This window comes from Telmatherina bonti (assembly GCF_933228915.1).
Source record: "Telmatherina bonti genome assembly, chromosome: 14".
Classification (NCBI taxonomy): Eukaryota; Metazoa; Chordata; class Actinopteri; order Atheriniformes; family Telmatherinidae; genus Telmatherina; species Telmatherina bonti.
In genome coordinates this window covers 11,182,792-11,198,771 of record NC_136612.1, presented here as the reverse complement: position 1 = coordinate 11,198,771, position 15,980 = coordinate 11,182,792, and the positions used below count along the sequence as shown (strand labels likewise).

Here is a 15,980-nt window from a genome sequence, read left to right as displayed (position 1 = left end):
TATCTATCAGTATCTCCACAGCTTGTGGATAAACATACTTTTATATTATTTTGTTTTTGGACAGAACCAAATTAGTTCTTGACTCAGTCCCAAGCTAGGCTAACCAGCTGTTAGCTTTGGTAGGCTAACAGTCTCCTCCAGCATCTCTTGGCAATTTCTTCACCATTCAGATGGCCTGTTTTAGTAGCATAACACATCACTATGCGTAATTAGTGTTAAATAAGTTGAAGGTGAAAGTTGTTGTGCTTTATTTGTGTAAATGTAGGTAGATTTAGTTGAAATAATCTAGTTTCTTTTGTCTTTTTTTTAGTTTGTGTGACTGTGGTCTACATTCCACTGATGATATTTGGCCTTCTGGGGAACATATTAACAATTCTAGTGGTTTGGCTGCGCCCACACATGAGAAGCTCTACCTACTTGTATCTGAGCAGCATGGCCATCAGTGATCTACTGATACTTCTCCTCCTCCCTCTGGATCTGTATAAGGTACATGCACTAGCTGCACTTTTTATGAAACTATATCATAAACTGATATGTGTCTTAAAGCAAAGCCACAACAGATCTGTCATTTTAATGAACAAGCAGAAATAATACATTGCTTCCGGTTGCTAATATTTGTGTTAGCAGTGGTGGTTTGAACAGGTTTGTGCAACCTTCCCCTCAGGGGGAATCCGTGCTTCTAAATTGAGTTTTGCTGCATTCAGTGGTTGTGTCATACTCAGAATAAGCTTAAGCTGTTCTATCATTTCCTCTGCACAAAGGCAACATCTAAAAATATAAGTTAATAACGAATAATGATGTGTAGTTGAAAGAATTTTGTCTGCTTTTCTATGAAAAACCTGACATGAATGACACGTTGAATTAGTGTCACACAATCATTATAACCGCTAGAATGTTTACATATTCTGTTTGCACACTATACCAACAATTTTGCACAGTGTTTGTACTTCTGTTAATTACACATAAAACTAAGATTGCACATTTCTGCAAATATGTACATAGAATATAGACTTTTTTCAAAGTCTATATTCTTTAAAGATTGTCTGTTTCTATTGTATTTTGCACGCTTGTCTGTATCTTATTATTTATCCATTTTATACTTTGATTTTATACCTCTGATTCTTTTTTTTTTTTTTTTGTCCAAAATATATTTATTAATTTTTGGGTTCTTTTTTAACAAGAAAAAAAAATCCATCCATCCATCCATCTTCTGCCGCTTATCCGGGGTCGGGTCGCGGGGGCAGCAGCCTAAGCAGGGAAGCCCAGACTTCCCTTTCCCCAGCCACATTTGCCAACTCTGCGGGGGGATCCCGAGGCGTTCCCAGGCCAGCCGAGAGATATAATCCCTACAGCGTGTCCTGGGTCTTCCCCGGGGTCTCCTCCCAGAGAGATGTGCCTGGAACACCTCACCAGGGAGGCGTCCAGGAGGCATCCTGACCAGATGCCTGAGCCACCTCAACTGGTTCCTCTCGATGCGGAGGAGCAGCGGCTCTACTCTGAGCCCCTCCCGGATGACCGAGCTCCTCACCCTATCTCTAAGGGAGAGCCCGGCCACCCCGCGGAGGAAACCCATTTCAGCCGCCTGTATACGAGATCTCGTTCTTTCGGTCACGACCCACAGCTCATGACCATAGGTGAGGGTAGGAACGTAGATCGACTGGTAAATCGAGAGCTTCGCCTTCTGGCTCAGCTCCTTCTTCACCACGACAGACCGGCGCAGAGTCCGCATTACTGCAGACGCCGCACCGATCTGTCTGTCGATCTCGTGCTCCATCCTTCCCTCACTCGTGAACAAGACCCCGAGATATTTAAACTCCTCCACTTGAGGCAGGACCTCACTCCCGACCCGGAGAGGGCAATCCACCCTATTCTGGCTGAGGACCATGGTCTCAGATTTGGAGGTGCTGATTCTCATCCCAGCTGCTTCACACTCGGCCGCGAATCGCTCAAGTGAGAGCTGGAGATCACGACCAGATGAAGCCAACAGGACCACGTCATCCGCAAAAAGCAGGGACCCAATCCTGAGGCCACCAAGTCGGATCCCCTCAACACCTCGGCTGTGCCTAGAAATTCTGTCCATATAAGTTATGAACAGAATCGGTGATAAAGGGCAGCCTTGGCGGAGTCCAACCCTCACCGGAAACGAATCCGACTTACTACCGGCAATGCGGACCAAGCTCTGACACCTGTCGTACAGGGACCGGACAGCCCGTACAAGGGGGTTCGGTACCCCATACTCCCGGAGTACCCCCCACAGGAGCCCCCGGGGGACACGGTCGAATGCCTTCTCCAGGTCCACAAAGCACATGTAGACTGGTTGGGCAAACTCCCATGCCCCCTCCAGGACCCCAGAGAGGGTATAGAGCTGGTCCACTGTTCCGCGACCAGGACGAAAACCACACTGCTCCCCTCAATCCGGGATTCGACTATCCGGCGGACCCTCCTCTCCAGGACCCCTGAATAGACCTTACCAGGGGGGCTGAGGAGTGTGATTCCCCTGTAATTGGAACACACCCTCCGGTTCCCCTTCTTAAAAAGGGGGACCACCACCCCAGTCTGCCAATCCAGTGGTACTGCCCCCGATGTCCACGCAATGCTGCAGAGGCGTGTCAGCCAGGACAGCCCCACAGCATCCAGAGCCTTAAGGAACTCCGGGCGGATCTCGTCCACCCCCGGGGCCTTGCCGCCAAGGAGCTTTTTGACCACCTCAGCGACCTCAGCCCCAGAGATAGAAGAGTCCACCCCTGAGTCCACCAGCTCTGCTTCCTCATCAGAAGACGTGTTGGTAGGATTGAGGAGGTCTTCGAAGTATTCCTTCCACCGACCCACTACGTCCCGAGTTGAGGTCAGCAGCTCCCCACCTCCACTGTACACAGTATTGATGGAGCACTGCCTCCCCCTCCTGAGCCGCCGGATGGTGGACCAGAATCTCCTTGAAGCCGTCCGGAAGTCTTTCTACATGGCCTCGCAGAACTCCTCCCATGCCCGAGGTTTTGCCTCGGCAACAGCCGAAGCCGCATGCCGCTTAGCCTGTCGGTACCCATCAGCTGCCTCCAGAGTCCCACAGGCCAAGAAGGCCCGATAGGACTCCTTCTTCAGCTTGACGGCATCCCTCACTGCTGGTGTCCACCAGCGAGTCCTGGGATTACCGCCACGACAGGCACCAACGACCTTACAGCCACAGCTCCGGCCGGCCGCCTCAGCAATAGAGGTACGGAACACAGCCCATTTGGACTCAATGTCCCCCGCCTCACTCAGGACATGTTCGAAGCTCTGCTGAAGGTGGGAGTTGAAGCTCGCTCTGACAGGGGACTCAGCCAGACGTTCCCAGCAGACCCTCACAACACGTTTGGGCCTGCCAGATCTGACCGGCTTCCTCCCCCACCATCTGAGCCAACTCACCACCAGGTGGTGATCAGTTGACAGCTCCGCCCCCCTCTTCACCCGAGTGTCCAAGGCATGTGGCCGCAGGTCCGACGATACAACTACAAAATCAATCATCGAACTGCGGCCCAGGGAATCCTGATGCCAGGTGTACATATGGACAGTCTTATGTTGGAACATGGTGTTCGTTATGGACAATCCATGACGAGCACATAAGTCCAATAACAAAACACCATTTGGGTTCAGAGGGGGGGGACCATGCCTCCCAATCACTCCCCTCCAGGTCTCACTGTCATTGCCCACGTGAGCATTGAAGTCCCCCAGCAGAACAATGGAGTCCCCAGAAGGAGCACCCTCCAGCACTCCCTCCAAGGACTCCAGAAAGGGTGGTTACTCTGAACTGCTGTTCGGTGCATAAGCACAGACAACAATCAGGACCCGTCCCCCGCCGCCGAAGGCGGAGGGAAACTACCCTTTCATCCACCGGGGTAAACCCTAACGTGCAGGCACCAAGCTGGGGGCTGATGAGAATGCCCACACCTGCTCAGCGCCTCCCACCATGAGCAACTCCAGAGTGGAAGAAAGTCCAGCCCCTTTCGAGGGTACTGGTTCCAGAGCCCAAGCCATGCGTCGAGGTGAGTCCAACTATATCTAGCCGGAATCGCTCAACCTCGCGCACAAGCTCAGGCTCCTTCCCCACCAGAGAGGTGACGTTCCACATCCCTAGAGCCAGCTTCTGCAGCCGGAGATCAGACCGTCAGGGTCCCCGCTCTTTGCTGCCGCCCAGCTCGCACTGCACCCGACCCCTACGGCTCCTCCCGCAGATGGTGAGCCCACGGGAGGTGGGGCCCATGTAACCCTTTCGGGCTGAGCCCGACCGGGCCCCATGGGCGAAGGCCCGGCCACCAGACGCTCGCTCTCGTACCCCACCTCCAGGCCTGGCTCCAGAGGGGGGTCCCGGTAACCCCCGTCCGGGCAAGGGAACGTTCATGCCCAGGTTTGTCGTCATCATAGAGGTCGATGAGCCGTGCTTGGTCTGGTCCCTCCCCTAGACACCTATTTACCATGGGTGACCCTACCAGGGGCATAAAGCCCCCGACAACATAGCTGCTAGGATATTCGGGACGCAAAAACCCCTCCACCACGATAAGGTAACGGCTCAGGGAGGTGAGAAAAAAAAACAAAAAAACAACAAAAAAAATTTTTTAGGTTTTTTTTGTTTTTTTTTCCTTTAAAAAAAAAAAAAAAAAAAAATATATATATATATATATATACATATATATATATATACATATATATATATATATATATATATATATATATATATGAGAAGATGTGATAATTCAGAGAAAACCTGGAATGGTGCAATGGTATAACATCCCTTCCTGTACCTGGAACTTTACAAAGTGTAAGGATAATAACAAATCAGCGGGGGATCTAAGTCGATGTTAAGGGGGAAGGTAACAAATATATAATTAGCATATCTTATAGTTATAGAAGTCAGAAAAGGAACCAAAATATTGAGAAATGTGGTGTCTGTGCTGCAGACTGAGTGGCAAATCTTCTCCAGAGTGAGGCGTGACAAAAAATCTCGGAGCCATTGGGCATGGGTGGGCGGAGCAACACTCTTCCATCTAATCAGAATGGCACGCCTGGCCAGAAGTAATGTGAAGGATAAAACCAGAGGTGTATAAAGTAGAAGTAGAAGAAAAAAATAAAGTGGAAGTCCTGCCATGTTTAAATTCACCTGGTTTAGTGACTGGTTGGAAAGAGTTGGCAGACAGGACTTCTGCTTTCTACTTCTACTTATACACCTCTAGATAAAACATGGCGTTGTGTTGATGTGAGGTGGAGGCTACGTTCCCTGATGGTGCCAAAAAATGGCAGTTAAAGGATTGGGCTTCAACTCAACTTTAAACTGTAACCAACAGTGGCGGGCACAAAAAGCCAACCTGTTTATTTGCTTAAAAATAATGTCCCCTTTGTTGTCCGACAGCGAGATGCTTAAATCTCTCAGGGCTTTTTGATCTGATCAAGGTGAGCTTGTCGGGTCTCCATGAGTTTGTCATAAATGACAGATATGGTGTTTTTCCGTGGGATTGTCATCAGCTAAACTTGGGTTACTTAAACTTGACGCTCTTGGCATCCAGTGCAAGATGCAAAGTAAGAATATCATCGTACAGGGAAACATGCTTCTAACTGTGCATATGACAATAAAAGCTATGTGATAGGAATGAGTTGATTAATCATGTCCCTTCTTCTGTCTGTTCCAGCTCTGGAGACCGAGACCTTGGCCATTAGGAGATCTTGTATGTAAACTGACCATGTTCCTCTCAGAGTGCTGCACCTTTTGTACCATCCTTCATATCACCTTCCTCTCCCTGGAGAGATATCTGGCTGTCTGCTGGCCAATCACAGCCAAGACAGTGGTAACACGGCGTCGGACCAGAGCTATCATTGGCTGCCTGTGGCTGGGAGCGGCCGTCAGCGCTGCACCGGTGTTGGTCATGGTTGGAGTGGAAGACGTTGGGGTAGAGGAGACTGGTCTTAGCTACTGGAGGGAGGATGGAGGATGGACAGCCAGGGATGGAGAACAGGGAGGACTTCTGATAGGTGGTGGTGAAAGAGGAGGTGAACACATGGCCTTGTTAGATCCAGCACTAGAGGGGAAAATGTCAGGAGAGAAAGAGATAAAAACACAGATGGAAGAAATAGGAGAATTTAAATGGTTTAAAAACCAAGAAGAGATCAAACCAAAAGCAGGAGATGAAAGGAGAATAGATGAAACTACAAATAAAGATGAGAAAGAAGCAGATGAGGAGGGAAGTGAGGAAGAGGGAAAGATGGAGTTTGAAGGAGAGCAGCAAAATAAAAAGAAAGAAGATGAAGGCGGAGGAACACAAGGGAACGTTTATGGAAGCCACGAAGGAGAGATTGACAGAAGAGAGTGCCGCTGCACTCACTACGCCATCTCCTCTGGCCTGTTGTCAGCCATGATGATTCTCTCCAACTTGTACTTCCTGATACCACTCTGCATCCTGGGACTGGTTTACAGCCTGATCGGACGGACGCTATGGCTCCGTCCAAAAAGTAGCCGCAGAGACCAGAGTCATCGAAACACTGTGAAGATGCTGGGTGAGGAAAGTACACACCTGCAAACACATCTCTGAATAAAGTTGAAATGTTGTGACTCAATTGATTTTTAGCACCTTTTTACATAAAGATGTATTAATTTGAAATACAAGCCGTCCTTCCTTCATTACTTTACTTACTTGTTCTCATATTGGGATCATCGCACCATGGCAAGCAGCTGTTTTAACTATGTGACGTTTTCCAGGAGGTTTGTTCCACTTTAGTTAAGTTTGGTCTGTGATCAAACTTAAGGTGTGAAGGTGTCAGTCTCATAGAGTCCCCCGGACTGTCCTGGTGTGAATACCTCCTTAGCTACTTGTCAACTTTTTCTTTTTCATCCCTTTCTGCTTATTTATTTATTAGTTATACACCAACTGTGCAAAAGTGTTGCCACTTTTGGGCAAGTTGACATTTGAGATATTCTGCCACTCCCAACTTCCTGTCTGAGGAGAAAATCGCCATCGTAAACTAGCCAAAATCCAAGCACAGAGACTTTAACCAAGTAGATGATGTTTAGGTGGGATGATGCTGTGATTAGAAAATTAGGATTGTCTTGGAAATTATGTTAAAAGTATTGATTAAGAACTAAAAGCTGGATAAAATTACAGTCTCAGATCCATTTGCCAGTTAAAGTCCCGATGCTATTCTTAAAAAAGTAAACAAAAAACCCAAAACAAAACAGGTTTTTAGCGACTTTCTGTTGAAGCTTGCGGCTATTCCATTGCAATAGTGCTAAATGGTAGAGAACAACTTGGCAGGACCCAGAATGGCTTTAGACTGCCTGCTCTTCTGTGTTAGACCAGATCCTCTTAATGTGGGTTATTGAAGGTCTGAAAACATTTTGGGATTTACTTGGATGTGTAGAGATAAGGTGCGTTTCCATCACACCTAGAATTGCGCAAAAACTAAATATCGCAGTAAAAAAAATGCTAATGGAAACATCTACATTTTGATAAAAGACTTAAATATTGCGGAAAAGTTTTTACGCTCCCATGAGGTGGTTTTCAGATGTTTTGATATTGCAAAAGTGTAATGGAAACTAGGGCCCGACCAGTATGGATTTTTTGATACCGATACGGATACCAATATAAAGACGTTAGAGCAGGCCGATAGCCGACATAATGGCCGATAAATCCATCCACCAGAAAAAAGTTCAAAAATATTACTCAAAGCTAAAACACTACATTCTAAGTTCATTCTTAAACTCATGTCTACCTGTTAGACACCATGAACTATCTGAATTATTCACTGATTTTAAAAAATGTAAATACGTTTTTCTTATTCCACAGTGCCTACACACCGTCACTGTTTTATCAGCTGATCTCTTTCCTTCTTCATCGTATTTGACAGGGAAACCAAAGTGTTCCCACACTGGGGATTTGAATGAACTGGGGCATTCAAGTTCCTCTGCTCGCCATGACCACGCTGCACTTGTGTGGAACGATTATGCACGCCGCTTTCTTTTTTCTTTTTCATATCAATCCACAGATCACGTGTGTGCCGAACCGTAGATACTAATCCAAACGGATCGCGGATCAATGATGATCCGTTGCACCACTAATAATAATAAGTATTCAGAAGTTGTGTAAATGGCACGCAGCCACCAACTGCTGCAGCGCGGCCACGAGGCATGCAATGAGAAGTTTGTAGAGAATGTAAGAGGGAAAACATAACTATTTGTTTATTTAACATTTCAATTTACCAGTGACCTAATATAAAATGCTCGTGAGCAGACTTCACTTTACTAGCCTCAGCAGCTATCTGTTTCACCGTCCGGTTTGCTCTGTCTCGGCTTCCACGGTAGGCAGCCATGAGCAAGGATGACCCCGCCCCCGCTACTTATCCAGCAAACATCTGCTGGATGAGTAGCCCAATTACATTTTTAACTACATTTAATATATGACAAAAATAAATCAATAAAAAATTGGCAATTTTTTACCAATAGCTGATATCAACCTGGGACCCCATATCGGCCGATAATATCGGAAACAATTTTGTTTGCATTTATGTGACATTGGGGGTTGTGACCGGTTCATTTCCAGTAAACATGGCGCGATGTGGAACAAACATCAAATTTCAAAGTTTAGAAAAGAAAATTAGAGAGAAAAACTTCAAAAAGCCATAGCAAATTCTCCGCAGCAGAAAACCCCAAAATAACGCTACGTGGCTACGTGGCTACGTGGCTACGTGGCCATTGCATCAGTCGTAATTCTCGTAAAATCTTGTCCGACTGATGATGGCTTATGTGCTCAACATTTTTCAATGGAAACACTTGCAAATCGCAATAGTTGTTTGTCAAAACTTACAAATATTGCTTTTATTTTACAAAACAATTTAATAGGAACGAATAATCGTAACAATCGTAATGTAACAATTGGATATTGGTGTGGTGATAGAAAGAGAAGCCATTCGCATGTAGCTTCACGTGTGGCAAATAGCACTCAACTATGTTTCAACAGAAAAGTTTTCTCAGTGTGTTTTTACAGGAAACTAGTCACTACAGACTCACATAACATTTTAACTTGATTTTTGAACACCTTCAGAATGTGAGCTCACCGAAGTCTCTGTGTTCTCTGTGTTCACCTCCTCCAGGTGTGATCGTCCTGGCGTTTGTCCTGTGCTGGCTACCCTTTCATGTTGGTCGGACCATATTCTCTCTCTCTCTTGGCACCACTGCTGAAAGACAGGAAGCATACACAGATGCTAACGCTAACTTAGCCGTTGACACACTTGCCGACGACAGCGCTGACAGCAGAGATATCGCCGTGCGCAATGTTTCTCAATCTTTCATCCACCCAGAGTTTGCAGATGTTTCCAAGTCCCTCCCTCAGATTGGAAGAAGAACCGCACACACTCCTTTAGGGACAGACAAAAGAAACATGTGGGCAGAGGCCAAAGAGAAAATCAACACAGAAAATAACAATATGGCCTCCAAGGATATAAATTCTCAAGACATTTCACAAACTGAACTGAATGGCATGAACACGGACACAAGTAAAGCTCACAATGACTCAGCACTTGTTGATGCACAACAGGGTCAATTTCCAGACAGTACTAATACCACAACACCCACTGCAGCACCGACTGACCTCTACACTGACAAAACACACAATTACACACACTTCAATGACACATACTCACACCCTGACACACACATGTACTTTTTATATTATTTGTCTCAGTATTTTAATCTTGTGTCATCCGTCCTCTTCTACCTCAGTGCCGCTGTTAATCCGTTACTGTACAACCTGATGTCTGCCAGATATAGACTGGCTGTGCACAGTCTCATACACAAACACTCCCACACTCAGGCTCACCGCCTGCGCACACTCACAGTAAGACACTCCACGACCACGTTGTAAGGACAAGTACACTAAAACACCCACAAGAAAATCCATGATCATATAATTAATACATAATGATGAATGTCATTTTGATGGTTTTGTTTTGAAATCCAAAGACCATATCATTTAGTGTGGATGACGCTGTTGATATCACAAACATTGCCAGTATGAGTACAAAAAAAGGTAAATGGTCAGAATCAGCTTTATTTGTCATTGAGCCAGCGTCCTGGCACAATGAAATTATTCCAGTACAACCCGTCCAAGATTTAGACTAAAAGAAGATATATGTGACATAAACAGGATCAGACAGACTGAGGCAACAGCCATGGAAGCGGCGCACCTTTTTATGCTGAATGAGAATTATCAAATTAATTCTTTTTATTTAATGTTATACAGGACAAACAAAATGCCACATAGAACGTTAGCTATGTAATAAATTTGTGAGCCTTAAGTTTTTTAAGATGCCAGATGTCATAGATTTAAATTTAGAATTTCAACTTAATGAGCTAGCTCACTTTTTCTCAAATGGGGGGTACGTTTACCCCTGGGGGTACTTCAAGGCATTCCAGGGCGTATTTGAAATTTTTTGAAAACATGTTTTTATGTTTTCTTTAAAACATCCTTAAATGAAATCATATAAATTTAATATTATATAAATACTTCGTATATTTCAATAAATGTAAGTGTACATTCATAAACTGAATTTACATTTAGATTTACACCTTTTCATTTCTCCTAAAATCCCACATTTCAAGCTAGCTAGCAAAGTGCTACAGGCTAACCTGTGTATCCAGCTAGCTAAGGATACCTCCTAAACTTAGTCTTATTGTTCTCCCTGTTATTCCACAATCCCTTTTTTTTTCTTTTTGATGTAAAATAGTTTAATTTCTTTTAAATCATATATTTAAATGATGTATAATTCCCTGTAACTTTGACAATGACTTGCTAAAGTTCTTTTAAGCTAGCTGCTACATTTCTGCTTTTGGTTTGGTTTGAGATTTTACAGTACACTATTTTGTTTTGGTTTTGTTTGTTTGTTTTTTCAACTGCACTCTGAACATGCTGACTGTGCCCTGGACAGGGTAATGGTGGCTTCTCTGACTGTGCCATGTTCTGATTTGGTACGTTATTGTAAAAATTTTATCCCTGTCACCTGATATTAAAATTCCAACACAAAGTCACCGTAGCACTGTTACAAATTTTGTGCCACTGAAACAAACTCATATGAGGTTTATTTGCAGCTGACAGCAGCAATTCAGTACAGTATAAACATAACTTACTAATCAGTGTAAGTGAGCAGTTTCATCTGCGTTTATGAATCTTAATGTTGAGCCAAGAAAAAAAATCTTTCATTAATTATACTACCAATAACGTGAAACAGACACTCTGAACTGCTTCAGTTTGTTTAATACTGTATTATTTCCAGAATCTATGGCTGCTTATAACTCGAGGCTGTTTTCATTGTAGCTTCAATCCAAAACATGTTTTTACAAGTTTTGCAAACTCTGCAGACGTGATGTTGTACTACTATGCATCAACTAACATTTTAATTTACCTTTTTGTATGATTAAAAAGGTGTTTAACAACATTAATCCTTTTCCTAACCTGAACCGTTGCAGATGCTGAAGCATTACAGTGTGGAGATCATTTTATTTTAAAGATTTTTTACGAGTTAAAGTTCAACAGATTACATAACTGACTCATCAACTACAAGATATAGGAATTAATCATTAAAAATTGCACAACAAACCTTAAATATACTATTTTACATGCTTAACATAGAATGAGATGTGGCATAAATCAATCTTTGATACAGCTGAACCAGTATAATAGTTGCTTTTGTGGTTTATAACAAATAAGCAAATGTAATTAATTATATAGACAATTAGCATGAAAATGATCAACATGGTTTTCCTTGTATTGATTTATGTAACTCTCTTTATTCAGGGAATTCTCAGTCTGCAGAAATCTCAAAGTGCTGTTGTAGACTCACAACAGAGAAAAGAGACAGCATCCCACCTTCCTCGTGTGGCTTCCAGGAAAATATTGCATTGAGTTTTAAGATTGTTTTGTAGATTTTAAAGCCCTGAAAGGTTCAGCTTCCTATTACACTGCTGATCTCATCTACACAACATCTCATCTGTACAACACCACTAGATGCCTTAGATCTACAAATCACCTGAGTATCTATTCCTGCATGTAGAAGAGTGAAAAAGTGTTTTCTGTTGTAGCTGTTGAAGCGTTTCGAACAACCTTCCTATTTCAAAGACAAAGACTCAGCCTCCATAAATACCTTCAAGGCTAAACTGAAGACTCTTTTTTGTTAATCTTCTAATTTAAAAAAAAAAAAAAAAATTGTTATTGTTATTGTTGTTACTGTTACTGTATTTGCTTTGATAAATGCTTAATTGTTTGCTTCTGATCATTGTCATCTACTGGTTGTTTTTTAATGTGAGTGATTTAATTTTATTTCTTCATCATTTACAATGTGGAAAGAAAACCTATTTCCCCTGTTTGCTATATGATGTTTCATATATTGAAAGTTTAGACGACTACATGAGAGGGATTATTACTTTGAGTTATACCCAAAACAAGGCTTTTTCTCTTATAAATAATGAAATAATCTTTTACCACTGCATAATGTCTACTCAGCATGCCAGTAAGGGTACAGCTAGAACTGCTGAAGGATAAAACACTGATATATACAGTATCATAGAGAAGATTTTTCTATCAAGAATATAACACCTAGTGTTGCTTGTACAAGGTGATGTTTGTTAGATAACACAAAGGAAACACTAAGAGAAGCTAGCACATGCACAGTACATTTATCACTAAGTCATTATATAACCATGAAAACCAAAGCACTTAACATAATATTTACACAGATAGTTTTAAAAGATGTGATTAAAGTAATCACAGCTGCACATTTACCCTTACTGAGACGAAAGGTACAGCACTATCACCAAGATTCATGTGGTTTCATAGGGGCTGATGTGTTTACGTATTATATATAGACATAAAACATTACATGTTCTGACGTGTCAAATACTACTATAAATGCCTATATTTGATTCATGGTCTAGAGCGTAGCTCCTCTGCAGGGGTGGTTTGTTTTCTCCCATGTTTGTCAGCAGGAAACGGTCCTGAGCGGGTAACCTGAAGGTTAGTGGACAGACTGGCCTTGGGCTAAAGGGAAACTGATCTGATTATGTTTGTAATCCAGGCTTTTCTGCTATAAGGTTTTCTAATAACTGTGTAATTTGTCATATTGGAAATATATTGAACTTAATCACATCTTTTGTCTTTTTATGTGTTGGAGGACTGAGAAAGTAGCTGGCATTATAGCTAATCCATAATATCAGCGGTAGGTCTTTGCTGTTTATCTTGTTACATGTTTCTTTTCATACTATGTTTGTTTATCGTCCACTTTGCCTTCTATGCACATGAAATGAAGGTCAGTTCAACAAATACATTAAAATGCTTTTTGTCATTTATTTCTCTTAAACATACCAGTGTTAATGTTTAAAGGCAGGGAGATGTTTTCCAGTGGCACTTTTTCAAACTGAATTGCCTGACTGGCACTTGGATGTGTGTGTGTGTGTGTGTGTGTGTGTGTGTGTGTGTGTGTCATCCATCCATCCATCCATTATCCATCCATTATCTATCCATCCATCCATCCTTCTGTCCGTCCAGACATCCATCCGTCCAGCCGTGCGTCCATCCATCCATCCATCCATCCATCCATCCATCCATTCGTCCATCCGTCCATGCGTCCAGTCATCCATCCATTTGTCCGTCCATCCATCCATCCATTATCTATCCATCCATCCATCCTTCTGTCCACCCAGACATCCATCCGTCCATCCGTGCGTCCAGTCATCCATCGATCCATCCATCCATTCATCCATCCGTCCATCAATCGATCCATTTATCCATCCATTCATCCATCCATCCATCCGTCCATCCATCCTTCCATCCATTCATCCATCCTTTCATCCATACATCAGTCCATCCATCCATCCGTCCGTCCGTCCAACCATCCAGCCGTCCTTCTGTCGATCCAGCCATCTATCCGTCCATCCATCCGCCCATCCATCCATCCGTCTGTCCGTCCGTCCATTCTCTTCTACTTCCTCTCCCCAGCCACATCTTCCATCTTGTTCAGTGGGATCCTGATGTGTTCTCTCCAACATGTCCTTGATCTTCCATGGAGTCTTCCCCGATGGGACATGCCAGAAACACCTCACCAGACGGTATCCTAACCAGACGCTTGTCTTGATGTGGAGGAGCAACGACTCTACTCCGATCTGGATGGATTAGCTTCTAACCCAACCTGTAAGGAGGAGCCCAGACATCCAGAGGAAACTCATATTGGCTGCTTGTACAGCAGGTGACCATAGTTATTGGCAGGAACAAGGATCAACCAGTAAATTGAGAGATTTGCCTTTTGGCTCTGTGCTTTCTGCACCACAACAGACTGATGCAGAGTCCGCTCACTGCAGATGTCCCACGAATCCTCCTGCTGATCTTCCGCTCCATTTACAGTATATCCTCACTTGTGAAGAAGACCGAGAGATTCTTTAACTCCTTTACTTGGAGCAGGACTTTATTACTGACCCAGAGATGACACACTATACTTTTTCCAGCTGAGGATCATTTAGGATTTGGAGGGGCTAATTCTCATTCCAGCCACTCCACTGGATGAAACCAACAAAACCACATCATCTGCAAAAAGCAGACACTCAATCCTGAGGCCACCAAACCGGACCCTCTCGATGCCTTGACTGTACCTACAAAGTCCAAGAAAAGTTATAAACAGAGTCTGTTACAAGTCCCAGTGGAGTCCAACTCTCACTGGGAACAAATCCGACTTACTGCCGGCAATCCGGATGAAGCTCTCACAACAGTCGTACAGGAACTGAACAGCTCATACAAGGAATTCCAGTACGAAACACAACCCCCCCATCCAACAAGACTTTCTGGGGGACACAGTCAAACATCTTCTCAAGGTCTTCAAAATATGTGTGGACTGGTTGGGCAAACTCCAATGCTCCCTCCAAGCTGGTCCTCTGGTCCACTGAAACCACACTGCTCATCCTAAATCTGAGCTTGGACCGTCCAATGTACAATGGATCAATGCTCATCTGGATAAGTCGATTGATGCGTATCAACTAATCATTGGGGTGAAAAGCTAGTGAAGTGGATTTAAGAGTAACCAAGGGGAAGGGGATTCGGCAGATTACCAGAAGATTACACCAACATCAATACCCTCTCGCAAGCTTGTCTCCATACTGAACCCTCAGAAAATACCATCGTACCAAGCGGTAACCTCCGGCAGTTAAAAGTGAAGTCTATGTGGAAGTGCATAAAACTGCAGTTCCCCCTTCATACGCTAGGGGCTGCAAAACAGAGCAAATCCCCATAGACTCCCATATTAAAAAGACCAACTTCACGGCAGAAATAAACATGTTTACAGCCTGGTTCAAAAATCCATTTTTGGTTTAATAGGTCAGGTTTACGTTCATGACAACTGTGGGGGGAGTGAAATTTTTTTCTAACTTGCCCGTTTAAAAGTAATTTAATCTCGAAGTCCGGCATATTTAGGGGCGTGTCCTTTTGATTGACAGGTACCAATCTCCCGCTTCAAGTCAGAAGAACGTAGAATATCCGCGGTTTTTAGCCGGTTAACAACGTGACTTAGCTTTAGCCCGCTTACCTCCGTTAGCTGGTTAGCTCCCGTTATCGCCGGGTTAGCTCGATTAGCTTTTTGCAACAGAAAGCTCAGAATTCGCTCGATGTCAATCATCCGCCATGACGCTCACAGCCCCCCTCTCAGCTCCACCTCTTTGCCCATATTTGTATTTTCTGGGCGAGACGACACGCATGACACTGCCAAGATGGCGATGGTAAGAACCGCCCACCGAGCTTCAATTCAGCTCTTCAGAAACCTATGGATGACGTCACAGAGGCTCCGTCCACCTTTTTGTATACAGTCTATGCATCGTACCCACTGGTAACTGTGTTGTAGTGTAGGTGAAATGCTAGCATCTTGAGTGTCAAGCATAATTATTGCTCCCTTTACCAGTCCCTCCAGGAGTTCCCCACGGTTCAATCACAAGA

General features: G+C 43.8%; 1 protein-coding gene across 1 annotated transcript in view; it reads left to right on the top strand.

The window, feature by feature from the left end:
* Nucleotides 1–15,980, top strand: part of LOC306765262 (growth hormone secretagogue receptor type 1-like) — a gene marked incomplete at both ends in the record, with an annotated part of 39,945 nt that overhangs the window by 4,144 nt on the left and 19,821 nt on the right. Inside the window, 4 exons of the mRNA XM_079252669.1 lie at nucleotides 311–486; nucleotides 5,658–6,519; nucleotides 9,109–9,194; nucleotides 9,678–9,851. Of these exons, the coding sequence (XP_079108795.1) occupies nucleotides 311–486; nucleotides 5,658–6,519; nucleotides 9,109–9,194; nucleotides 9,678–9,851 (1,298 nt within the window). The remainder of the gene's footprint in view (nucleotides 1–310; nucleotides 487–5,657; nucleotides 6,520–9,108; nucleotides 9,195–9,677; nucleotides 9,852–15,980) is intronic.